The following is a 27839-nucleotide window of genomic DNA, read 5'->3' as shown; positions in this document are numbered from 1 at the left end:
CCAGGCAGTGACCTCTGCTACCCAAAATGCAGATGCTGGGGAAGAGGATGGAGAACTCTGAATTTGCTTGCAGATGGGAATGTGCCAGTCACACTTGACTGCAGTTATGTTGAAAGATTTCAGAAAAGCCTCGCTCCTGGCACAGTCACAGCACTGCAGGATGGGAGAGCTGGCACTCAAGTCACGTCCTGCTTCCAAGATCTGGCTCCTTTCCCTCCCTGCCTCCCTTATTAAAGCATATGGCTGCTGCCAGAGAAGCTGCAGTCTCTGCAGTGCACCTTCTGCATGTGTCCTTTTATCAGCAGGGGATGCACCTCCCATCCCACAGCTGATGGGGCTTGCACAGCTCCCCAGAGGTTGGGATGGTGTGCACCACCATCCTCTCAGATGTGCAAGGAAAACACTCATTTCTCACAAGGGAAACACCAAGCCACACAGATGTTTAGCTCCAGGTTCCTTGCACCCACACTGGCAAAGTCTAAACTCCAGTGGTTTGGGTCCCTGCTGTTACAAATGCTTTAAAGAGAAAAGAAAACCCTGACAGGAGCCAGGCATTTAAGCTCTTTATAAAATTAAATTGTGCCTTCAATTATGGCAGAACACAATAGTAGATGCATAATCTCCAGAAGTTTAAATCCATAAATACCATCAGCAAAGCTGCTGTGACTGGTGAATTCCCAAAGGGCACCTCCAGCAGGGACACAAGAGCAAAGTCATTTGGCTTTTCTCTGAACAACCTGAAAGATTTCCTGTGTGCTACCATGACACAGGGGTCATGGTCCCTTAGCAAGGCTGTCCCAGGGCTAAAGGAGCCAAATGTCAGGGCCAGGGCTACAGCCAATTCCAAGCTAATATCATCCCTTGCTTCCAGGGATTTTTCCCCTGCTGAGAAACAACAGTGCTTTCAGATCTACTATCCAGAAGCCTGAAGGCTCCCATTACACCTGAGACAGACTCACCTGAACCCCTGAGCTGTAGGGGGAACATGCCTACCTCAGCGTCTGATATGGAGACGCGGTGTGACTCGATCGTTGGTCTCCTCATTATCCGTGGGGATGGCCCTGTGGCATAGGGACCACAGCCTGCAGTGCTGCTGGAAGCCAAATAACCTCCTGAGGATCTTTCCTGAAGGGACAGCTTCCTACTGGACAGACCAGGTCTGGTTGGAGGTCTCTTGGGAACGTGCCTCAAGTGAGCATCTTCTGACTGTTGGGAAGGCAGAAATTCATTGATTCCCACGTCACTGCTGACTCCGTTTCTCTGGATGTCCTTTATGTTATCAGAAAAGACTGTGTCGTTTTCTTCAGGGTTGTCTTCACCATTTTGGTCACTTCTGTCTGGGACAACAGACACATCTATGGCTGCCACCCTTTCCACCAGCTCAGTCTGTGTGTCCATGCCTCCATCCAGGACATTTGCTGGAGAGTCCCCCATGGCTGTGTCCAGCTTGTTTGCTCTCAAATGGTGACACAGAGAGCAGTGATGTTAGTGCTCAAAGGCTCCATGAAACACCTGAGAGGAATCACAAACAGAGGAAAACTGAATAAAAATGATCACTCAACACAAACATAACATTTTTTCAGTCACTTCTGGCTTCTTCCAGCATGCAAGAAAGTGAAGGCAAAACACTGGCAGGCTGTAAACAAGGTACAAACTCAGATTAAAAGGCAAACCCAGGCATTGAGCTAGACAGGAAAGAGATAAAAATGAGATTTTATCTGATGTGCAACAAGTGACACAGCTAAAGAGAACTCCTTCTGCAGCCACACCAACAGCCAGGCAGAGCTTACAATACTGGGAGAAGCATCCCAACAGCTGAGGGCCAAGGGTCGAACTCTCGACCTCTCAAATTCTTATTTATAGGATACAAGAGCTTCTGGCATGTTCTGAAACCCAACAGGCACAACAACAACTCCACAGCCATTTAGGGTTCCCCAGAGTCTCTCTGCTGCCCTGTAGGGCCTTGGAGAGTGTCACAGAACAGCCAAGCCTGCTGATTTCCACACTGCCATTTGCAACATGGTCAGCAAAAGCAGAATTTAAAAGCAAATCTGGTTCTAGGGATGCCCTTGGCCCTACATAGTTGCAGTCTGTGTGCAAACACAAGTTAATCTTGCTACCCACAGTATATAAATGCTATAGTGATTTGCAAATCAACAATACTTAATGATTAAAGTGTGGTGGGAACCAGCTTTTCCTTGGGAAAAGACCTACAGTGCAATACAAAGCTAAAACTGCTGCATAAAATTGCTGTTTCCTGGATGCTAATTTCAGTCTCAATTTAAAACAGATTTCAATCTTCCCAGCACAGTGCAGTGCAGGAAATTATGCTCTGCAGCACATGGCTGCCAACACTTAATCACCCCTGAAGATGCAGCACTGCATCATTCCATCCCTGTGCCCAGATCCTGGGGCCAGGAGGAGAACTTGACTTCACTCACAGCATCCCAGTGAATTCCAGAGTGGGCTCAACCCTGAAATATTGCAACCTGTGGTTCTCTGTATTCAAAGCAGGTGGGGAATAAAACCCCTGCAAGCCAGGTGACACCTGCATCTCCATTTCATTTACATGAGGACAGGGTGGGGGTGAGTGAGTCCACAGAGCCTCATCCAGCATCAGCCTGGGAGCACTCACAGTCCTTGCCAAGGAGCACAGGTTGAGCTGGGCTCAAAGCTGCCCAGAAATGCTCAGTTAAACACTCTACAGTGAACTCTGCCGCACAGGGATGAGCTCTTGAGTGCCCCATGGCAGCCAAACTCAAGCTTTTATATCAATGAGAAAATTAAAATTTTGATTAAGATGAAGATCTTGACTGGAGGCTTCACCCTAAGTCATGTGCCAATCATAGGGAGCCAAGCTGGGCACTCAGTGTGTCAGAAAGGGAATATCCAAATCTGAGATATTCCTTCCACATCACTGCTCACCTCCTTTCCCCCCTCCTGTCTTTTCTGCAGGCTTGCCTGAAACTAATTGACAGAAGTGTCACTCACTCAAAACAGCAATGAAATGGTGAGATCAGCTTTAAAAGCTTCCATTAAAACTATATTTAAACACATCAATCCCAAAGCACAAATCCCCTTTGGAGCCAGGGTGCAGGCACTGGGGGTGGCTCTCAGCAGTGGGGGAAGGCTTTGGGGTCCAGCCCAGCACACCCTGCTCTATTTGTGGCCCCACAAACCCAGGGCAGAGCAGCAGGAACCTCCCCTCTGCCAGAAACCCCTGCCCAGCTGCAAACCAGCAGTGACCCTGCAAAACCAGCCTGTGGGGAGCCCAAACCAACCTGTCGGAGACCCAAACCAACCTGTGGGGAGCCCAAATCAACCTGTGGGGAGCCCAAACCAACCTGTGGGGAGCCCAAACCAACCTGTGGGAGCCCAAACCAACCTGTGGGGAGCCCAAACCAGCCTGTGGGGAGCCCAAATCAACCTGTGGGAGGCCCAAACCAACCTGTGGGGAGCCCAAACCAACCTGTGGGAGCCCAAACCAACCTGTGGGAGCCCAAACCAACCTGTGGGGAGCCCAAACCAACCTGTGGGGAGCCCAAACCAACCTGTGGGAGGCCAAACCAGCCTCTGGGAGGCCAAACCAGCCTCTGGGAGGCCCAAACCAACCTGTGGGAGCCCAAACCAATCTGTGAGGAGCTCAAACCAACCTGTGGGGAGCTCAAACCAACCTGTGGGGAGCCCAAACCAACCTGTGGGGAGCCCAAACCAACCTGTGGGGAGCCCAAACCAGCCTGTGGGGAGCCCAAACCAACCTGTGGGGGGCCCAAACCAACCTGTGGGGAGCCCAAACCAACCTGTGGGGGGCCCAAACCAACCTGTGGGGGGCCCAAACCAACCTGTGGGAAGCCCAAACCAAGGATTTGCTGTCCGTAAAATGTTTTTGTGAAGCCTGGAGAGCTTCTGAGCCGAACAAGGAGCATCATGTCAGGGCCACAGCCAGGCTGCAGTGACCCCAGCTCTCTGCAGAGCTTTCTCTGCACTGCAAAGCCTGGGGAGCTGCACATTTCCCAGGGACACATCTGTGGGACATGGCTGCATGCCTGGCTCCAGGACTAGGTCAGCTCCCGAGCCCCAGGGAGGCACAGGCAGTCCCCAGCCCTGCCTGCAGATCAGGGCTGCTCTGCACCAGCCCCAGCCCCATCCCTGCTGTCAGCAGCTCCTGCCAGGCTGGTCCATCACAGAAATCATCCTGAATGAAGGCAAGGAGGGAGTAAAAATGCTGCCACCATTCAACCCAGCTTGCCCAAAGCTCAGGGGGAACCTCCAGGTCACCCAGGGCTGAAAGCTTTCTTCTGCCCATAGAGAACAAACCCAAGGCCTTTCCTTGATGCAGCTTGAGCCCCTCACCTCAGTCCCAGGCAGCACCAAGAGGAAAATAAATCTGCTAAAATAAACCTGCAACTGAAGCCTGCAGCTCCTCACCTTCCTCCCTCCTCCTGCCACCAGGTTTTCCCCTCTGTGGGAGCAAGGGGAAGGAAGAATCTGCCTGTGTTGCTGCGTGGATGGGTGCGAAAGCCCACAAACCACCCACCTGGAATGAACATTTGTGAGTCTCCTGCTGCTCAGCCAGCAGGAAAAAAGGCCAGGAGCTCTGGGAAGAGCAGCCCAGCAAACAGTGATGCTTGTGCCAGTCACCTGAGAGCTCCTCAGCACCCATAGCAGGCACACAGGGTGGCTCCCCCTCAAAAGCAAACTTGCTCAATTCTAACCCACAGCACAGGCTGCAAAATAAATCCTCAGCTAACTGACAACTGAACCAGATAAACTAAAGATAAACCCCATAAATCAGTTCATCCCATCAAAACAAACAGACCCATACATTGCTGAAACAAACAGCACAGTGTTGCTAAAAGCAGGCTAAAAAATCCAGCAAGACTTTAAATAAAATAATTGTTCATCTGTAGAGCTGGGCTTTATTTCAAGTTCTGTTTTGAAGGATTCCTTTTCACTGATAAATCCTCCAAAACTGTATTGGAAAGCAAAGATTTCTGAATAAGCCAATCAGTTATGTGCAGCCCAGCATAAACTCAGTGCAAAAAAAAAAAAAAAACCCAATAATTTCTGCAAGGCTAAATCAATGGTGGATTTGCAGTTTTTCAGGCTGTGGCACAACCATTCCTTGCTGTGGTGGGAAATCCCAGCAAAACAGAAATTCTGCCTCCACCATCTCTCATCTCCTGCATAGCTTTGCTGTCCCTGCTGATCCCCTCAACACTGAACACCTGCTGGAGAGCAGAGGAAAATGCTGCAGACACGAACCAAAGCTGCAAACAAGCTTCTATGAGCAAAATTAATTTACTTACAGATATCTTATTTACCATTTTTCCCTGTAGCTATTCCTCTGCTGCAGGCAGATTGCCACTTCAACCATGATTTTCACAATATATTTATCAAATGGATGCATATGTTTCTCAGACTGGCACTGAGCAGAGAATAGTACAAAAAACCCTTCTGAAAGAAATATAATCCCAGAGAAAACCTCTCTGTATTTTATGTGGGAGTGGGAGATGAGCAGATGCAATTCATTTTGCTGCTCAATAAAGTATTCCAAAGCATTGTTTGAAAAATAAAAAATGTAAATCTAGTTTACTGCCTGGTTCTTCATCCTCTTGGCTAACCAGAAATGTTCCTGTCAGAAAGGATGGGGAGGGTAAAAGGCCCTGAGCCTCAGAAAACCCAGCTTCATTTCCCAAATTTGCTAGAGACTGCAGAAAAGTGACTTTATGGCTTTGTTGCAGTTCCAGGTTTAGAGGAATGCTGCTTCTCCTTTGTGCCCCTGAGAACACACCTGCCCTGTGCTGAGGCCATTGCAGGAAAAGAATCCCAGTGAATAATTACTGAAATGAGGATTTGCACAGGAAAAGTTCAGGCAGATTCTGCTGCTGCTCAGCCAGAGGCTGCAAATGCTCATGGCTGGCATCCCCCCCATCAGTGATGTGACCCTGGAAGCCAAATAACTTCATGAGGATCTTTCCTGAGCCCCTCCCTGCTAGCACAGCCTTTAGCTACTCCTGACCACACAGCACCCACGGGATTGTCACACAGAGAGCTTCCAGAGATCACAGCAGCTTCACTCAGGGCTTTGCTCTGCTCAGCAAGGGCAGGGATCAGGCCAGGCTCTCCAATCAGTGCAGGGATCCCTGTCCCAGGACTGGCTGCCTGCAGAGGGGATGTCACAGAATTGACACAGAATTCACAGAATCACTGGGTTGGAAGAGACCTTCAAGATCATCAAGTCCAACCCAGCCCCAACACCTCAACTAAACCCTGGCACCCAGTGCCACATCCAGGCTTTGTTAAACACACCCAGGGATGGAGACTGCACCACCTCCCTGGGCAGGCAATTCCAGCACTTTATCACTCTTTCTGTAAAAACTTTTTCCTAATATTCAACCTATATTTCCCTTGGTGCAGGTTAAGACTGTCATCCACTGTCATCCCCATCACCAGCATCCATCAGCTCTGGTGAGACTCCTCAGGAACCCCTTCCTGCTGGGGCAGGGCTGGCAGCACACCCAGCCCTGTCCTGTGTGTGTTTTTCAGACATTGCCCCCATGAAGAATCCACTCTGACTGCTGCCAAGAGCAGCAGAATCTCCCTGTAAGGAGAGCAGCAGCACGTCCTGGGCTGGGCTGCCAGGCCCTGGACAGCTCCTCCAATGACATTTCAGGTCAGCAAGTCCCTTCCAGAGCCAAAGCTGTCTCCTCACACCAAGCAGCACAGATTAGGAGTGTTTCCATCCTGGAGTGTCTCATGTGCTCCCAGTTCTGCAGGATTTCCCCAAGCACTGCCACCCTGATATGAAAGGTAATTCCACACCCCTCGCCTGTCACAGACATGTTTCATGGAAAATCCCTTCCTTAGGATTTTTCCTCCTGAGAAGTTGAGAGGCCTCAGGAACAAAATGTAAACAATGATTATCTGCTGCTGTGGAATGCAACAGGTGCATCTGGGATTGGTCTCATGTGGTTGTTTGTAATTAATGGCCAATCACAGTCAGCTGGCTCAGACTCTCTGGTCAGTCACAAGCTTTTGTCATCATTCTTTTTTTATTCTTAGCCAGCCTTCTATTCTTTTAGTATAGTTTTAATGTAATGTATATATATGTATCATAAAATAATAAATCAAGCCTTCTGAAACATGGAGTCAGATCCTCATCTCTTCCCTCATCCTGGGACCCCTGTGAACACTGCCACACCTCATCCCAACTCCATCAACCTTTTATACATGTGGGAGGCACTTGCCCCAAGCCCACTCCAATACCTTTGGTCTGGAGAAGTTTGAGGGGAACTTGGAACCCACAGCCATGCCCTGGAGCAACCTCTGAGCTGCCACAAACCCCACAAGCAGCTGGCAACATGTTGAACTGCAGATTAATGCACCAGCCACTGATGGGTCTCACTGCTATGGTGGGAGACCAGCCAGAGGTTCATTTTCCCTGCAGTAATGAAATTCAGAGCGTACATTTGGCATACACTGCAGCTCTGCCCACCCCTGGCACAGCAAGCAGGGCACCTGAGGGTCAGATTGCCTCTGCCCATCTCCACTCACTCTGCTGCTGCCAGCAATCAGGCCCTGGAGAAGCAGATGAGCTCCTTGGCATCTGTGACAACCAGTTTCGGACTTCACTGGCCAAAAGGCAGCCCAGACCAAGAGGTAAAGGACAATAAGAAGCTGCAGCTCCGTGAAGCTGAAATGAAGCAAATCCCTGCAGTCTTTGCAGAGATAATGAAGGCAGGTGTATACTGCTCATTTGGACTGTGTCCTCCCTGGAAGGGACAATAATCACTTTGGGTACTCATTTCTGACTAGAAGGCGAAGAAGAACATTACCACAACCTAAACAATAAATAAGAACACACTGTTGGTGCTTTTCGCACACACCCCATACGTTTGCTTTGTCCTAGGGCTCACAGGGCTCTTGTTTCAGGGCACAGACAAGCACATCTTGCTGAGAAATCACTCAATCCTGCTGTAATCATCCAGCCCCTCTTCTCTGCACAGCTCCTGGCAGAGAGCCTGGCTGTTGTGCCACAGCTGAAAATCAGATCTGCATCAAAGTGCTTTGATGCCTTGTGTGAAGCTCCTCACACAGCTTTAACAAGAACCAGGGAATGAGAAAGAACAGCAGCTTTTGCCATTCAAGCACTGGGTGAGAAATCAGAAAAGCAAGTTTAGACCCCTGCTTCCTGCCAGACTTTTTAAATGACAACAAACACCTCCAGACCACAGCCTGGAAAATGCAGTGTTCTACCTCCTCCTCCTCCTCCGCCCTGTTCAAGGCAGGTGCCTTCCAAAGGGATTTTGGGGCCACTTTTCCCCCAGAAAACAAGCAATCCAGGGTGCACAACTCTGTGCTCCCCTGCTCTCATCTCTTCTCCCTGAGAGGCCCCATCTGAAGGCAGAATCTGGGGTTTTGATCTGAAAAAGGACTGAGTCTTTCATGGCCCTGGATGTAAAGTATAGATGCACACATGGGACACAGGCTGAGCTCAGCAGTGATCTCCTAATATTTCATATAAAAAACAGAAACTACACACCATGAAGGCCATGTAACTACTTTTCAGAGCAATTAATACCATATTTAAAAGAAGTTTTGAAACTAGCCAGGATGCTGAACCAAGATCTCCAGTCCACCAACCTACAATTCGAGAGATAACAATCACCTTGTGCACAGTCCTGAGCCTAGAAAGTTTTACAAAAGATTTCCCAACTGCATTATATTTCATCCCTCCATGTTCTAATTATATGGTTAAATACATTTGCATAATCAGATGCAATTACAGTAATTGCATATATAAGCAATAATCAACCAAAAATTGCTCTGAAGAAAAAAGTTTCTACTTAAGGAAATTTCTGTAACAAGAAAACACTGAGGAATGCCAAGTCTATCTCAGTGAGAGTGATATTAACATTAAACACTCCAGATAATGCAGGTGAAACAGGAGCCCTGCCAGAGCATTATCTGAGTGCAGCTCTGTTGGCACATTTTAACCATGTCATTGGTGGAGACAACACCAAAGAACTGAAGAGGAGTTGAGCTCCTTTGTACTCAAGCCCTGGCTACAAATGACTTTGGCAGGACAGGTTTGGCTGCTGTGTTTTGTTGTGTTCCACAGCAGAGGTTCAGTGAGAATTGTGGGCATCAGCTCCTGCTGCTGGACTATATTCACTTCTGCTGTAATCTCTTAAAGCTGTTTATCAGTGTATGAGCATCAGAGCAGCTTTTATTTTGCAAATTACAGCTGGGAAAGCACGAGGCACAGGCAATGAGAGGCACTCAGCCCACATATCCCACAGATTTTGCTTTCAGTGATGCCAGGTGCTGTGACTCACCACGCCTGCAGCAGCCCAGAGTGACCACGAACCAGCACATCCCTGCACACACCTCCTCACTGACTCTGGTGACAGCCTGAGCTCAGATTGCAACAAATCCCATTTGCCCTTGTGACAGGGGACACAAAAGCCCTATGGGGAAGGAGCCTGGCCACTGTGGCAGCCTGATCCCAGCTTCTACAGGGGGGCAGTGAGGGGTGGGAGGATGGAGGTGTGGGCACAGAGCCCAGGTCCAGTCCTGCTGTGTGACCACCAGCCTCACTGGTGCTTTGCCCACTTCCAAGTGACCTAGGGACAGCAATGAGAAGGATTTTGGCATGTTAATATGCACACACAGCCTGAACAACATGGACATTCAGGTGTCAGGGGAGAACAAAAACCCATTCCTAAAGCTGCTCTCAGACAATACCAGCCCAGACTTCAATCTCCTCTTCCCAGACCCCAAGACCTCAGAGCCTGCCTACCCCAATCTCCTCTTGCAGTCAGCATCAAGAGTGCAGGAAATACCCCAAACACAACCTGCATGCTGCACAGGGAAAGCTGCTCCCCCCCAAAATCCCATGGAAAAGCAGCACCTGTGAGAGTGCTTGGTGCTACAGCCTGAGGTGGGCACAGCAGCTCCTCCAGGAGGGTCAGTGCAGGAGCTGTGCCATGCAGGGAGCAGCTCCTGGGGCTGAACACGAGCAGGGGAGAGCAGGAGGAGGAAGAGGAGGAAGAGGAGGAAGAAGAGCCATGGTTTGCTGTTGCTTGCTGGGCTGAGGGCAGTGTGATTCCCAGGAGAGGAGGCAGCCCTGGCAGGGAGCACAGCTTGCTGGAGGTGGATTTAAACAGCCAGTGAGGGGGTGCTTCAAAAAAATAACTGAGAATGTCAGATTATATGAAAGTTGAAAGACTTGGATTATTTGTAAAATACTAACAAGTAAGGCAGTAGCCACACTTTATTGATTAATGAGCAAAACAACTGCCTCAGAAGCAGGGAGGCTTTAATATTTAGGGCTTTCATTGCAATAATGGCTTTCCAAACATCTGTACCATAGCCAGGTAAATGGCAGGTTAAAAAAAAATAAGGTTTTCAGTTGTTCTAAGGGAAAGAGATTGGTCTCAATTGAGCCATGTTCTGCTGTAATCCATAATGAACCTCAAGATTGCCCCAGAAGATGATACAGACTCATGTATCACTGTTTGTTGTGATAAACAAACTGAAAATGAAGAAATAAAAAGGACCTGAGCAGCCTCTCAGACTGCAAGGGCGAAATTTAATATCCCACAATGGCCAAATCCCCACTGATCTCTTGGAGCAGAACCAGGCACTCAAACCAAACCTGTCCCTGAGCCAGTGCAGCTTCCAGAGCCTTTGGGTGGCTTTGCTGGACAGCAGGAACAAGCAGCCTGTGGAAAGCACCTCTGTGGCACAGAGAGAGAGAAAAGGGAACGGAAGGGAAGCAGAACTGAGAGCAGAATTCACAGCAATGAGCTCCTGCACAGATTTGTGTGAGCAGCCACAGCACAAGGCACCTGCCCTCTGGTTTTCAAGCCTGGTGAGCCCAGCCTGCAGCAAAGGCTCTGGAGCAGCAGGGAGCCTGCCAGCCAGGCAAGGCAGCTCTCACACACCAATCTGTCACCCTGAGGAGCAGAAACCAAGTGCACACAGCAGCTGATCTTGTGGGACTGCCTCCACAGCGGAGCCCAGGAGATACACTGGTAATTAAATCAATTAGGGAGGAGGGAAGCTGCACACCTGGAGCTGCACAGACAGGCTCCTGCTTTACAGCAGAGCTCAGCCCAAGCTGCACATTGGCACCCAGATGTGTCTCTGCCCTCCTCCCCAGTGTATTCATTTCACCAGCTCATTTCTCAGCTCTGCCTGCCTCCCCTGCACCCACAGCACCTTCTCCACTGACTGCCATGGCTAACTCTGCTCTCCAGGTGCTCACAGAACCCCTCTTGCTGCCCAATACATAAAAATTCAATGTCAGAAAGCAAATCACTGCAGAACAATGCTGGTTATTCAGCTTAAGAGCAGCACAGTGGGATCTGGGAAAGGACACATACAGATCATCAACACAGCAGAAGAATTCAGCATCATACACCTTTGCCAGGCTTACATCTCCCAGCACAGAGCAGCGCTGTTTAAACAATTGTTTAAAAAGCATCCACAATGAGCTGAACAAGCCACCAGGCAGAACAAGTTAGCATTTATATATGTCAGGTCTTAGAGGTTTATCTCCCTCCCAGATAAGGAGAAAGCTTTCAGCTGCCTTGGAGAGATCTGGAGGTATTTCAGGGGATATATCAAGTTGCTTAGTTCTGTAAGCCAGCTGCAGTGAAAAGTCTTTTCAGCATTTTAAAAACATTAATTTCCACCTCTTCCAGGACTGCAAATCTACAGCAAAAGTGTAAGCACAGAACACTGCAGGCTTTCTTCTTCCCAGCAATACAAACACAGGTAGAGATTTCTATTCAAGGTGATCTCTGCAAAGAGTTTTAAAGCAGGGAAATTATCTCAGCACCCATCTCTAAATGTCCCTGTGCTGAAGGGCTTCACCAAGTCTGCCAATCTGAATAGCCCCAGGCAAGGGGCAAAGCACAGAACTGCACAGGGCAAGACAAAACCAGTGAACTCTTGTTTTGTTTGACAAGACAAATGGACTTCAAATTCAGAGCTCCAAGTATCTGTTCTATTTCCACATGGATAACTTCCATCTTCTGATAATCCTCACGTCTTCAGAAACCCCAGGACTTGAAAACATGTCCTCAGATAACCTGCACAGCATCAAAGGCAGCAGAGAGGCTCTGGACAGAGGGAACAGGCTCTGGGGGATGAAAAGCAGATCCCAGAGGAATCAGAACCAGGTACACCACAACAATTACCCTTGTCCTGCACACACAACCCACACTTGGACATGTAAAGGGTAGCAGGCTTCCCACTTCCTTTGAAGCCTTAAGCTTTAGCCCTTTAAGCCTAAATGCACTTTCAAAGCCAGGAGGTCAATGACTGGAGATTATCCAGGCAAAGGCTGCTGGGGAGAAAGCTGTTCTTTTGAGTCACTGCACTGCTATCCCTGAAATTCAGGCTGATGACAACTCAGCATTTGTCAGAGTGAAAAAGGCTTTACAGCACCAAAGGGCCAACAACAGTTCCCAGGTGCAGCTTTAGTTAAAAAATGAATATGAAAAGGCTGAACCCAGGCTGGGATTCCAGGCTGTCCTGGGACACCAAAGCAGTGTCCCTGTTCTTGTGGCTCAGGATAAGTGCTGTGCATTGTACTCTGTTAAAAATAGGTTAGAAACTGTTGGAAAATAGTTGATAATTGTTAAGCATGTACTGTTAGCTTGGTTGTTATATTGTAAAAGGGGTTAAAAGGATTGTTATAAGAACTCTGGTACCCCAGGTACCATAACACACCTCAGTAAAGTGTAATGGGCCAATCAAGCACCTTAAACCTTCATGCAAATGAACAGAATAGAAACCAATCCAAAGGGATAAAACACAGGATAAAAAGGGTCTTCTGACCCAGGGAGGTTGTGCTGCTCTATCTGGAACATCGGGGCCATCACTGGGGCCAGCGCTGCTCCATCCTTCATGGCACGCTCCTGCCCAGCCTGCTTTAGGGCTTTCTTTTTATTATAATAAATGCTGAAATCACTTTAATACCGGGAATCTCATCTCGTTTTTAGCATGTACTTGTAGTTTGGTTATGGTAAGAGGGGTTAAAAGGGTAGTTAAAAGAAATTACACCTCAGTAAAGTGCAGCACCCCCCAAGTGAAACGAGCCAGCCTGGACAGAAGTGTAAGGGCCAATTGAGTGCCTTAAACAGAAACAGAAATCCAAACGGAAACCAATCCAAATGGACAAAAAACAGAACAAAAAGGAGTATCTGACCCAATGAATCCATGCTGCTCCACCTGGAACACTGGGGCCATCATCAGGACCATCACTGCTGAGCAGCCCCAGCCCGGGCGCTCCTCCATGCCCCACAGGAATGCTCCTGCTCGGCCCAGGCCCCCGTGCTTTAGCCCTTTCTTTTATTATAATAAGTGCTGAAATTACTTTAGTACTGGGAGTCTGGTCTCATTTTTAACATACTCGACCAGCTGGGCTCTTTCTCAAGTGCTACAATTTTTGCAAAGCCACAGGAGCAAGGCAAGTTTCTGGTCACCACAGCAGGTGCAGGAGCAGAGCAGGGAGTAAATCCGCTGGCAAGGAGGTGTCCAGAGAGTTTTTGGCATGCCAGGGTGCAGTCCCGCCTTGCATGCCCCAGGGAGCTCAGGGGGCACCGTCCCAGCTGCAGGGACAGACAGACACAGGGACAGACAGACACAGCCACTCGGGGCCACCTCTCTGCACAGCCATCTCCCAGCCTCCCACCTGGGCTGCAGCACCTTCCACCTGCTTACAGCAGGCAAAGCCAAAACCTTGAAAACAAGAGTTAGAAGCCATCGACCTCCACAGTATCTCTGGGCTCCTCTCTTCCCTGCCCTGGGCTCCACTGCAGCTGATACCACTTGCAAATAAAACCTGAATTTGGCTGTTTGCTGCTAAAATTATCAAGGCAGGGGAAAAGCAAACACAATCTCAGAGGAAAAGGTGGTAAGGAAATATGATGTGTGCAGTTTAATAGCCAGCAAAGACATGTGGAAGGATGGGATGTGGTTGACAAATGTAGTTTGAGCATGGCTCACACAGCCTGGCCTGCTCCGTGCCCAGGAAGGGAACAAAGAAGGAAAACTCTGAAGCCAACTGGCACTGGTAGCAATACCTGATCCCAACAGCTGTATCCCATGTCCTAGAAGAAATCCCTGTGCTGTAGGTTGGGGTGTTGCTGGCAAACGAATTGCACTGCTCTGGCTACTCAGATATCCTTCTCCAGTTGCTATGGGAAGAAAAATCAAAGAACAAGACTAGTAACAACGTGGAAAACTAAATAAAGCATGTGTTTAAAAGCCTTGCTGGCTGCCAGCCAGGGTGCTGAGCACCTTCCAGGTTGCATCCCAGAACAATCTGCCTGTGTGCAGCCACTGGGTTTCCCAACACACTGCTCACCTCTGGGATGGAGATGCTGGCTCCACTCCAGTAAAACACTTAAACACATTCTTGAACTTTAACTGAGCTCTCAGGACATCACAAGGGATGATCACCCATGTGCCAAAGCGTGAACAACACAAAAAATCTTAGCCTAAAACATGTGGAAATGCTCATAGGAGTGTCTGGGGAAATGTGTTTCACATGTGTCTGAAAGAAAGCTGCCCAGTTACTGTGGGAGCCATCCCAGGGCTCCTTTCCCAGGAGGACAGGAGGCCAACAACATTTTCTTCCACATTTCCATTTTCTTAGGCCTGCAGGGCTCTTGTCAAGGCATTATCAGAGTAACTCTCATTGCATTAATCCTCTTAGGAGGGGTTACCTCCATCCATCTTTCTTCCTTTCACCAGAGCACACTGCAACTCAGAAAGCTCTGCATGGTCAGTGAGGAGAGCTGATTCCCTTGGAGGCAGCTTTGGAAATATCCTCATCTGGAAGGGCTTTTTGTTCAGTAACAACAGCAAAACACTGATATTATTACTATTACTACTACCATTATTATTATTATCATAATATTATAATGTATAAGTACCATTCTTTTGCTTTTGAGGCTAGCAACTATAGGTAAATAAGTTAGGTGAATTGAAAAAATATTTTAAAACAGAACCCCAAAAAACCCCCTTCTTCTGCAATTAAGAGACAAAGCAAACAAGAAAACTTCTTGAGGAAGTGATAGATTCCTCTTGACTTGAATTATCTGAGAGGAACTGTTGATGAAATCCTCCACACCTGTGACCCAGCAGATCTAGCACAGGCAACTACAGAAAACTGAAAACCTACAAGCCTGTGAATTATTCTCTATTACCTGACAAAAGACACCCATAGGAAAACTATTTTTAGCTTTCCTTTCACCAGTTCTGTTTAACAATAAAATCCAATTCTTCGGCTGTTTTTGAAAATCTTGCCTAATGCATTTCCATAGTGCCTGTCACCTGCCATAACCTACCTGTGTTTTATTCACCAAGGGCCAAAACCACATTTACACAGAGCAGTTGGGAAGAGACACTCTTGCTCAGGGTCACCCAGACACCACCTCAGTGGTCAGTGAGAGAATCCCAAATTTCTGATTCCTGAACTCTGCCTATTTCACACACCTTTGTACTCTTCCTATAATGAACACACCTTTGTAAGAGTACCTATAACAACACCACATCACCATTCCTGACACAAACCAAAACTGGGCTCGTGCTTCCAGACCTGCTTCTGACAGCCTGGCATTCCCATTTTCAACACTGGAAGCAGAGATCAGAGTTTAGCCACATCCAGCTTAGCAAAGCCTAAGCCTAAGCCAGCAGCAAAGCCCCCCTGTGTGACTCTGTCCCCTCAGCTGCAGCCCAGCCACAGGGACCAAGTGACATCCCACTGTGCCACTGAGCTCAAATGATCCACCAGGAACCCACACTCATCAGGAATTGCCTACATTATGACTGTGAGACCAGAGAGATGAAAGATCAGAAAGAAGATGAAAAATCCAATAGGTTTACTTGCTTTATAAAGCTTACAGTGGATTATAAAGGAATTTCTCTAGGCTCTCAGATATGTTACTCACTTGCTGACACATGTGCATGCTCCTGAAAAATCATAACTCAGTTTCATCAATATTTTGGTAGTAGAAAAAATATAATTACATAAAAATAAAAGTTGAGAGCAAGGTTTTATTTGCATAGCAATGTTGACTGTTTCAGGGGGCAGCTTCTATCTGAGGGTGTTTTTACTCGCTGCTGGTGGCACAGGAGTTTGAGAATAGACTCTGACTTGCACCTACCCACAAAAGGGACTCACTAGAGTAAGCTGATAACAAAGCTTGAAAAGCCTAATCTAAAGCCTGACCTCACTCTGCCTGACCAGGAAGCAAACAGCAACATTTAAATCTTACATTGCTGTGGAATTAAGGAAAATCCCCTGGGATACACCATACTTACAAGATAGAGCTGTTTCCTCTTCTGTCTGATGAAACATTCCATCAGATTCTAGATGCTATTAAAAAAATTATCAAAGGCAGGGGTGGAATCTTCAGCTCATCCCCACCCATCCCATTCTGGAAGCACCCAAAAGAGAACCACTTATTCTAAAAGTGACTAAGACATGAGTCATTTGATGAGTAAGCACATTGGCTCTGGAAATCTTATTCAATCCATAACCATCTCCAAGTCATTTCATTACCTAAACCATTTATCCATTTCATACATTAATGCAGCAGCACTCCAAGGCCAGGAAGAAGCTCTTGTTTCCAACACCAAGGTAATTGCAGCTTATCTTGTCCTGCTCTGATAGACAGAGCACAGCCAGGAAACCCTGCAGAGCAAAACCTGGCAAATCTGCATTACACAGCACTCTGAAAATCAGCTCTGGAGATGCCTCCAGCCTCAGCCAGCACTTGAGTGAAGCTGTACTGGCACAGCCCCTGTGCAGCTCAGCACTGCAAAGGCAAACCCAGCCCTGCTGCTGGCAGCAGGATGCCAGCAGGGCTCACTGCAGCCTGTGCCAGGCCTGCTGCCAAAAGCTCTCAACCTCCTCCTGTTGCTCTCCCAAAAGCTCTCATCTGAAGCTGCAAAAGCATTAACTCAAACCACTAATGAGGCTTAAATACCTCTGCATTCTGGAGGAACATGAGCACCTCACAAAGCACATTTGCTCATCTCCACAAACATCCTCTGGGATACATTCACAGGCTGGGGAGAAGATGTGATCCCCAAGAATCCTTCTTAACAGACCCCAACATGTACCTTGATGCCTTTGAAATGCTACCTTAAGATCCAACAGGAGATCTGGGGCTGATGTCCCCCTGCCCTTTTCCTAAATGCTGGTGAGCACATTGGTGAGCTCTGGCCTGTCCTTGGAGGGCCCCTCACAGCCCAGCCCCAAGCACAGCAGCAGTGATGCCCCCACAAACAGCCTGGGCCCCCCAAAATGATGAGTCTGTTCAGGTTTGCAGCCCCCTGCACAGCCTTTCTTCAGGGCTGCTGATTTCTCTGTGTTCCATCAGCACAGCACAAAAAGTGCACTTGTAAGTGGAATAACTTCAAAATAATTTAAGTTGTTCCACACCATTCCTCTGACATCACACTATGACCAGTGCCTTGACATTGCATTTCCACAGCTTTAGGTTTTCTGAATTTTTTTTTTTTCTGAATCACAGGAGAACACAGCCAGGGTTTTCACCTGAATGGCCAGCCCTGTGAGCATCTGCCTTTACATTAACAAGGGTAAAAGAACAGAGATTTCTCACCAGGGGTGAATTTGCAATTTGCCTCTGCTGGACTATATGTTAACAGTTGCCACCACCCACCTGCTTCCTCCAAAGAGCCAAGGCTGCTCTGCCTTCATTATTCCCTTTGGCACTGAGGAAAGCTTTTCATCCATTTGCTCTAAATCCAGTCACCACAACTCACAATCTGAGGTCAAATAACAGGACTTAATCCCCTAAACACAGTCAGCCTTGGTTTCACATCTGCTGTGCTGGTGTGGCAGTGATCTTCCTTGTCTGAAGTATGTCTGCCCATGGCTCCTGACCACCTTTCTACATCCCACATCCCTCCAAGAACTTCAAGTTCACCACAAAATAATCAACTAAAAGGGAAGATCCCAGCTCTGGAAGCAGAATGGGAGAAAGCCCACACAACAGGGTGGCCTGAGGATGAAGAGACAAACACAAAGCAACAGCCCAGAAAAAGTTTGATGCTACCACAAAGCAGCAGCTGCCAGCACTGATGAAGAACGATGAAAAGGCTGAAAATCTCCACAAAGGCTCCTTACAGCTGCCTGCAGGTGCAGGTACAAGATGAACAGAGGATAAGATGTTTTTCAGCACATTACAGCAAACACCTCTGAGCTGCAGTGCGCTGACACTCACCCCCAGAGGGGTTGGATGGGGGTCCCTGGAGTGACAGCAGCCCAGCTGCTCCCAGGATGGCACATGCCCTCACACACACCCTCCCAGACACCTGGGCACACAGGATAAAGGGAAGAGCTGCAATCCCAACAGCACATCACCCTCCACTGCTGTCCATGGTGACGGAATGGGATGCACCAACAAAGTCTCCAGGAGGGAGGAAAACCCAACAGCCTTCAGGAAGAGTGCACAGCAGCTCCAACACAAATCCACTTCACACTCAGGCCAACACATCCTGTCCCTCATGCTAAAGGCATCCTTCAAAACAAAATCACCAGCTCTTCTGCTGTGCTTGTAGCAACATGAGATCTGCTGCTCCCCACTGGGATAACTGCTCTGTGTGTGTGCCTCTGCCCAGCCACTCTGCCAAGCACTCACAGGGCAGCAGGGCTTCACTGCCCCCTCCAGCTGCCCTGGCCATCACTCACGGGCTGCTGGAGCACTGCAGGCCAGCATGGTGCCATGGCCCTTCGAATTTATACCTCTGGAATGGTGAAAAGGGAATTCAAGCACAGCTGGATCCCCTGAGCAGACAAATAGCTGTACCCTGGGGGAAGAGAGAGGCAGGTAGAAAGCAGCTTAGTGATTTCCTTAGTCCCTTTCTCTGGGAGTTCTCTACAGAGGCCTTGGGACAACCTCACCTCTGCAAATCCTTCCCCTCAGCTGTTTGCATCCAGCCCATGGACAAGGCAGGACTGGCCCAAGGTGACCAGCAACACAATGCCACAGCTCTTTCCTGGCCACTAATTCAGAGGGAAGCAAAGAAGCAGCAGGAAAACACCCAGGGTAAAACATTTTGTAAAGACCATAAAGCCCCCCATTTCAAGCTGAGGGCTTCACTCTGCACAAGTCCCAGAGAGGTTACACACTTCCCACCCCAGCATAAGCTCATTAGTGAGGTCAATAATGAGGGAGCTCCCCAGGGATGGATCTCTGTGTGCAGCCACCACCCTCCTGTCCCACTGCTGGCACAGGATCTGCTCCATGGAGGGGCACTGGCTGCAGCCAAGGCAGCTTCACTGCCACTCTGGGTTAAACAAGCAGAGCTCTCTGAAGTCATTAACTCACATAAACATTTCACGTCTGTTTAGGGAGCTCCATTTTTTACAAGCATTCACACATGAAAAGCAAACACTGAGTGCATTCAAGAAGAGGTAGAATCAAGAGAGGAAAAAGCTTCTGCTATAAATAGTGGAACATTCCTTGTATTTTGTGCCACACAGTCTTTAAATCCTGTTACCTTCAACATCTGCATCTTCACTTTAAATGTTCTGCTTCCCCATACTGCTGCTGTAATTTTCAGAAAGTCAAAGCAAGCCAGAACATTTGTGGTCTGCCCAGGGGAGATTTGTCTGGCTAAAATATTGTGCTCTTTCCCCTGCTTCCCCACCCTTCTCTCCTCTGTTTGCTGTATCTTGATTTTTAGACAATCAGGGTCTGTCACCAACCCTATCTGTGTACAGCACCAGTGCCATCACCCAGTATGAACCTTTAACAACATAAATGCAAAATTCTGCTTGTACAGGGGCTGGCCCAAAGCTCATTGGAAAGACATCTTTCTCCAATGGCACATGGACCAGAGCCAGCATGAGCAGAAAAGCATGATTTGCAAAGGTGACTATTTGGAGAATACAATCATGCAAAAACCTGATCCTCCATCAGAATATCTTTGCACTTTCCAACAGACCAAAATAAGTGTGTGCACATGTATGTATGCTTTTATCAAGTGTTTTTGGCATAGGAAGCATTTTGATGCATGGTGATGGGTGCATCTTGTAAGCCCTTAAACATAATGGATAGAGATAAACCTGAAGCCAATTAGGAAAATACTGCTGAGCTTACATGATCCACAGCTACTCTGAAAGGGACAAAAATTTAACTCCTATGGAAAAGATCAAAACAAAACCCCAGATCCATTGTTAAACAGATTAATCAGACTCTTGGAAAGCTCATGAGGGATTGGGTTCAATCTCTGCAGCTGTTATTAACATAAGCCCTGTACAGCAGTAACAAAAGACCTGCCTAAGCCCCACTCTGCTGTTTACTTTGCAATGGGACTCTGCTTGGGCTCACAGCATTTAACACACACACTCCTCATTAAGGAGACAGGACAAGAGGAAGGAGTTGGCTGAAGTTTATACTGCAGCAAAACAAAACTCTTAATGACCCTTTTTTATAAGGGCAGGACTACCAGTATGGAAGAAAGCAGAGCCCCAGTGCCAGCAGCACCTTCCTGATCCAGCAGAGTCTGGGCACAGCAAGAGCCAGTCCTTTCCCAGGGGGATGGAGCATGTCAGGGACAGAGTGGAGCCAGGGTTGAGCATGTGCAAAGTAAGGAAAAGCACATTGAGCTGGCTGGAGTGAGCCTGGAGTGGATGTAACACCATCCAGCTCAGGGCTGGGGAGGCCAGGCACAGCCACAGATGGACCCAGGGCAGGAAGGCTCCTGCTCATCAATGCAGCAAAGGCACAGCCACAGATGGACCCAGGGCAGGAAGGTTTCTGCTCACCTGGACCAAAGGCACAGCCACAGATGGACCTAGGGCAGGAAGGCTCCTGCTCATCAATGCAGCAAAGGCACAGCCACAGATGGATTTAGGGCAGGAAGGTTTCTGCTCACCTGCAGCAACAGCACAGCCACAGATGGACCCAGGGCAGGAAGGTTTCTGCTCACCTGGACCAAAGGCACAGCCACAGATGGACCCAGGGCAGGAAGGTTTCTGCTCACCTGGACCAAAGGCACAGCCACAGATGGACCCAGGGCAGGAAGGTTTCTGCTCACCTGGACCAAAGGCACAGCCACAGATGGACCTAGGGCAGGAAGGCTCCTGCTCATCAATGCAGCAAAGGCACAGCCACAGATGGACCCAGGGCAGGAAGGTTTCTGCTCACCTGGACCAAAGGCACAGCCACAGATGGATCTAGGGCAGGATGGTTCCTGCTCACCTGTGCAGCAAAGGTACAGCTACAGATGGATTTAGGGCAGGAAGGCTCCTGCTCCAGTGCAGCAAAGGCACAGCCATAGATGGACCTAGGACAGGAAGGTTTCTGCTCACCTGCAGCAAAGGCACAGACAGAGATGGATTTAGGGCAGGAAGGCTCCTGCTCTCCAGTGCAGCAAAGGCACAGCCAGGAGAAAGGAGCCTCAGCACAGCTCCAGAGGGGCTGCAGGGGTGGGATGGACCCTCCTGTGCCACGGGCTGCCAGGAGAGGCTGCAGAGATGTGCTGTGGGAAATGGATAATGGCATTCAGAGTGAGAAGTCTCCAAGGAGAGCTGCCAGGTGAATGGAGCAGGGCAATGACAGCCTGCTGAGAAACAGCCTCCTGCAGCCCTCGTGGGGCGTCCATCACGCGCTCCCCAAAAACGCCCAAATTAGAGTGAAATACGACGCTGCCGCCTCCGGAACAGAAATCATTCATTCCATAAAAAGCATTTTCATGCTTCTCTCTTATGACTCTTCCACTCCTCTCCAGGCCCACTCACTCCTCTCCCGCAGAGGAGTCATTTGATGAAGGAACTTTTCTGGTTACAGCATTCTGCAAACTTTTTTTGTGGAAGGGTTAAATGAGAAAATTTCTGCAGGGATGGCCAGTGACAGCAAGGTAGAGAGGATTCCTCCCACTGCAACTGGGCATGACATCCACTTTGCTGTAGGCAGAGAGTCCTGCCACCCCTTCCACTGTGATTTTATCACACTGTTTTTCAAGATGTGCAGATTAGAGCTAAGTAAGTATCTCAACACACGCTTTGTATGCTTAAGTCTTGTTAGAGCTGAGCAAATGCTTGAGGACATGTATTGCTTCAGGAGGCAATGCTGGGTGGGATCTGTGCTTTGCTCACAACCAGGCTTTGCATGAATCCAAGAGGATTTCCAGGCACAGCTCAGGAGCCTGGGCAGGAACAGAGATGCTGGGGCATGGTCTCACATAAAGTAATGGGTGCAGGGAGCACGTGGAGCCAGCAGGCTGCTGGAGGGTGCCCTGAGAGCCCTTGGATCCAGAACCAGTTGCATGGTTGGGACACTGCTTTTTTTATGCACATCTCTATTCCACTGCTGTAGAGGCAGTGAAGAAGCATTTTAGAATTCCCTGCTGGCAGCCCAGTGCTTGGGAGCCAAGTTTAAACTCCTGACTGTCATCACTTCATCAGACAGAGTCAGACACTTTAACCCCACCTTGGTGCTTCTCCACAAACTAGGAACAGCAATTTTCCTGCTGGGCTGGAAGGCTGAGCCATCCCCAGGCACCTCCCAGGCCCACACCTCAGTGCCACACTGTCACCTTCCACTGCTCAAACTCCCCCTGCAGCACTGGCACCTCCTGAAACATTTAACTGGGACAAATGCCACCTTAGACTCTGCAGCAGCACTGCCTGGTGAAGACTGCAGAGAGCCACAGCACCAACCAAAAGGTTTCAAGTGGTAATTAATCAGCTACAATAATAAATAATACATATACTTTCAAGTGTTTACTCATTTCCTGAATGTCTCCCATAAATATCTAACCAATAAAGCACACTTTGAACAGTGACACTTGTATCTTTTCCCTTCTGAGCTAACTCTGTGCTATTTACTTAAAATAGAAAATTCTGCAGGAGAAAGACAGGTTGAAAGGTAACAGAATTTTGGAACTAGCTTGAGCATTCAAATTTACTCTGAACAAAGAATACTTAATACAAGTATTTAAACTTTTCTCAGTCTTACCTTATTTTATGGACAAAGTTTATACACCTGTTTTAATCCATTCAGTCAGTCAGGCTGCTGGTCTGCAGCTCTCTTCAGCAAGTGCCACATGTGATGCTCTCTGCTCAGGCTGCACCCCTGCCAGGGCACAGCTGGTCCATGCAGCCTCACAGAAACCAGCACCAAGATAAAATCCTGACCTTGAAAACACAGCCCAATAAACCTTCACTGAAATACAGGAGCTTTGCTTTTAGTGTAGACAGAATTTCTATATTAGGCTTTTGAAACAAACTGTTGTGTTAAAAAGTAATAATCAAGAAATTAGTGCAGATCTCCCCCCAGTAAAGAAAACCAGGGTTGTGAAGAAATCTGGAATGCTCTCCACAGCCTCTGGCATTTGCCTTAAGTGGCTGGAAAAGGTTAGTGTCATTTGGCTCTTAGCAAGGTTTAAATGAGCTCCAGCCCTTTGGGGAGGGCTGGCCAGTTTGACAGGGTTTAGTTTATGACAGTGAGCCCCAGAGCCCTGCGGACTCCCCAGGACAGGCAGTCAGCACCACGAGCTGCTCACCCCCACCATCCTCCAGGGACACCCTCAGTCCCCTCTCCACCACAGCCCAGGGACACTCAGCCAAAACCACCCATCCCACCAGGCCTGACCTGACTTTTAAGCTACAAATTTATCAGGAAGGTGCAGAAACCCTACCTTTACATTCCAGCTGGTACCTAATCCCTTCAGCTCTCCCAGAGAGGTGCTTTTCATTTCCAAAAAGAGCCAGGAGTTACTGTTCTTGCCAGGGCGGTTAACCAGAGCAGCAAAGCCTCTTTTCACTGTGCAGGGCCCAGGTGATTGTCTCCAGGGGATTAGCTGTTACCACATTTAGTTCAGTAAAGGGTTTAATCTCAGCTATGTTCACAAAGACTTTGAAGACATTCAGCACTGAATTCCTGGGGACTGACACCTTGGAGCACACCCGGGACAGGCATGGAATGGTAATTGGTAGGAGCAGGGAGCTTTCCACCCCTCTCCAGCACAAGAAAGGGCAAAAGATAGCTCTTTTTGAGAGATAAAGCCACTGTCAGCTGCCAGCCAAGGGATGACAGGAAGGTGAAGGAGCAGGAGGGGTGAGGGAGCTGGGGGCAGGAGAGAGAAGGAGATTTTCAAAGCCCTCCAGGGCAGGCACCAAGTCTCTGTGCTGATGGTGACAGCAGCTGCTGTCAGGGACACGTGGTGCCAGAACCATGAAATGTATTCCAGAGAGCCTCTGAAAAGTGCACAGGGTGAAACAACTGGAGTTGTGCCACAGCTTTAATGTGGAGCTCAGGGAGGCTCTGCTAAGCACTGAGAGCCAGGAGCAGGGCCAGGGAGGGACTGGTGTCTGCTGTCACCTTGGTCAGAGCAGACCACCATCCAAGCTCTTCTCAAACCAGTGAGACCTTCCATCTATGAAAAGGAATCATGTCCTAAAAATCCAGACTTTGTGAACCACTGTTCCCTTTGGCACTGATGAAGCATTTTCATTCCTCACTTGCTGCCTGCCCCAACCTCTTGAGCAATGGCTCAGGTATTCATTAATGCCAAGGACAAACACTGAAGCTTTGGGACTGCTTCTTAAACTCTTCCCCAGAAGAGAGGGAAATTCATATTTTCCCTCTTGCTCATCAAGAAAGCAGGCTGGGGTGGGGCTGGAAAGACTTACAGAGCCCTGGGCACACAAGGATAAGAAATTCCACTGCGGTGCTGCCTCCCCTGCTCCCCCAGCTCACAGGGGGCTCTGCTGGCATCTCACACCCCAGCTGGCTGAGCACTCAGTGCCTGCATCGTGCCAGCACTGCTGCCTGAAGCCTGCAGAGAGCTCCTCTGACTGCAATGTCAAGTGGGTGAACAAAGAAATGTCAGAAAACGGGGCTGGAAGGAGAATGCCTGAAGATATCAGCGAGCAGGACATCACTGGGCACTTAGAAGAATGACAAAGGCAATTTTCACAAATGGAAGGGTGAAATAAAGGAGAAATGAGAGTGAAGACTGAAAACAATTTCCTACTGTTTGGCACGCTCTAAAATTAGTGCTGTAATAGATCTCATCAGCCAGCATTTATTTTCCATTCTGAAGACAAGAATTCAAATAAGCAGCAAGAGAAGCTGAAAACAGTGACCTCAAACCCAGGCAGCAGCACACACCAGGCTGCTCAAACCCAGCTGGGTCTTGCTTGGGATTTTCAGAAGTGAAAACTCAAGCTGGAGACCCACATTCCTCAGCCACATCACAGCCCCACCAGCAGAGAGGGGACAGAGCCTCTGGAGCAGAGGGGACAGGCTGCCCATGTCAGGTTTGCTGTGTTCACACAATTACAGGAGAAAACTCCTTATGGAGGGAATCCCAAAGTTACAGTGCCTGGAAAGGACCTGAGGTTACACAGCAGGCTTTGGGAAGCCCCTGCTGTTAATTGTGCTGATGGTTTTCACTCCTGCTGTGCCCAGGGAACAAACTCTGCTCACCTGGCTCTGCCAGGGGAGTCCCAGAGCCCTGCAGGGATTTCCCAGAGCTCCAACATTTGCTGTGACTGCCCAGGGACACAGGGCCAGCTCAGATTGTCCCCAGAGCTGGCCCATGGGCCAGCAGAGCCCAGGTGGAAATGCTGGCACTATCTGTACCCCACTTGCTGCTGTGCTGATCTGTACATCCTGGGGAGCAACCCCGCAAAGTCTGGCACAAACAAATGGTTTTGAACTCAAAAAAACAAACAGCAAATCCCCACAGGCCTCATCTTGCTGCTCCCACAGCTACACTCCCTCCTCCAAGCAGGCACATACAGGTAAAGGTATTTTACACATCAGGGGCTAGGGACACAAAGCCCCCAGACCCAGGGGGAGCAGCAATGTGATGCACCCACTGCTCTTTCAAAGTTTAAGAACAAATCCCTGATGGCAGAGGAGAACTGGCAGCATCACTCAGCTATGAGGTGTCAGAGATATTTCAGGCAGCCACTCCTGAAATATATTCTCATGCAGAATGCCAGAAAAAGTCACCTCCTCACTCCCCCAGCTGCCTCTCTTTGCATTGCTGCTAACATGGATGTGACTCACTAGAGCTGGGTTTATATTAAACTCCTGAAACAGATTGTTTGGCTGTTATGTAAATCCAGTAAATGTTAAAACACCAGAATAAATCAGTCAGGCAGTTAGCACTGCCAGCTCTCCAGAGACATCCAAGGGACTGATTTTGTTTTTAAAAGGTAGAGGTGGTAAGAGATGAGGGGGAAACAATAACAACAATAATGATAACAATAACAACAACAATAAGAACAACAATATTGATAATAATATAATCACCACTGCCAATTAATTATAATAATGATAATAATAACAATAACAATAATATAATATCATCACCACAGCCTTTCAGCACTTTTCAGGGAGAGCTGTGGACACAAACTCTGTGGCAGCAGAAGTTCCACACCATCTGAACCAGCAATGTGACCTCAGGGGAGGTCAATATGTGTGACAGCACTGATGCTGGGGTTAGGACTTCAGGTTAAAATAAAACAAGCCCCAAACAAGGCATGAATATGGTTCTTTTCATCCTGTGACTGGGAAGGAGGTTCCTCTTTAGGAGCTGCCTCTGCCCCATGGTGCAGAGGGCATTTGCCACTCCTGCTCACAGTGACACCAGCAAGCCAGCACAGGAACAGATTTTCAAATTTGCAAACACAAGGGCTTTTACCTGAAACCTGACTCCAGGTTTATAAACAGTCTATGGGCCAAAGGATTAGTCAGAAAAATTATCTGGCAAATAATCTGCAAGAATAAGCAAAACCAGAGCAAATCACCATCTGCTCATGGGTAACTCCTAAGGCAGAAATGAGGAGCCTTCAAATTAAAGCCTTCACTCTGTATGTGACCGTTGATAACCAGGCCATTGCACTCAAAATGCTCCCAAAGCCACATCAGCAACCAAAAAAGGGAGCAGGTAGAAATTAGGACCCCAAATCTGAGTTGCATGTTGGCTGAGCTGCCCCTTGCATGGGCTACACAGCTTAGAACAATCCCTACTCAGCTTCAAAAGCAGCTGCAGCCTGTGGGTCCCCACAAATGGGAGCAATTCTGGGGTTTCCCCACCACTGGGCACATCTGCACAGGCACATCTGGGCAGAGCACAAGTTGCATTTGCAGCTGCCCTGGAGATGAGACTGCAGAGCACTGAAATGAAGAGATCTCTGAGCTGTGTTTAATTAAACATAGTCTGGGAAAGTCTCTGCTTTTGTTCAACACTGCCTCAAAAGAAAAGGGCTGAGTAATCCACCAATGGGGGGAAACACACTCTTTAGCTACAAGGTGTTATTATTACAGGCTTAATATCAAAATGGCTTGTTCAGCCTATTAGGCTAGAGCAAACACTCCCAGCCTTGGCAAGGCTGATATTACAGCTCTGTATTTCACACTTACATAAGCACTGCAGGTCTGCATGGAGAGGACTCTCCTGTCCGGAGAGGGAAGGCATTGATTTGCACCAGGTTCCTGTGGCCCAGTAAAACTGGTCAGACAGACAGGAGAGGAGTTTGTCTGTGCTGGGAATAGCAGGAATGGTGCAGCAAGGACAGAGAAACCTGGTGGGAGCTGATCTCCCAGACTGGGGCCAGCAGCAGCTCCACACATGAGGGCACAGCACAGGGCAGCAGGGAAACACTCCTCAGGACACCAAGGACACTGATCCCACACCTGATTAACCCAGGAGCCATTGCAGATAAAAATTCTATGTATCTGAGACTTTCAAGACACCGTGACATTTAAGATTCTTTTTTGAGTATTTGGTGCAGTAAAAGATTTCACTCCTCAAGTTGA

General features: G+C 48.4%; 1 protein-coding gene across 7 annotated transcripts in view; it reads right to left on the bottom strand.

The window, feature by feature from the left end:
- The window catches only part of CAMKK1 (calcium/calmodulin dependent protein kinase kinase 1), a 98079-nt gene that overhangs the window by 56082 nt on the left and 14158 nt on the right, over nt 1-27839 (bottom strand). For 6 of the 7 annotated variants that reach the window (XM_058037830.1, XM_058037831.1, XM_058037836.1 and 3 more), the window contains exon 2: nt 994-1512. In XM_058037830.1, coding sequence (XP_057893813.1) covers nt 994-1434 — 441 coding nt within the window. In that variant the 5' untranslated portion in view covers nt 1435-1512. Of the gene's footprint in view, nt 1-993; nt 1513-14102; nt 14201-27839 lie in introns of those variants that run through there. The other variant, XM_058037832.1, reaches the window with a different exon arrangement.

Source organism: Melospiza georgiana, chromosome 19 (assembly GCF_028018845.1).
Source record: "Melospiza georgiana isolate bMelGeo1 chromosome 19, bMelGeo1.pri, whole genome shotgun sequence".
In the NCBI taxonomy this organism is placed as follows: domain Eukaryota; kingdom Metazoa; phylum Chordata; class Aves; order Passeriformes; family Passerellidae; genus Melospiza; species Melospiza georgiana.
Note: the sequence above shows the minus strand (reverse complement) of the source record. Positions and strands in the feature narration are given on the sequence as shown.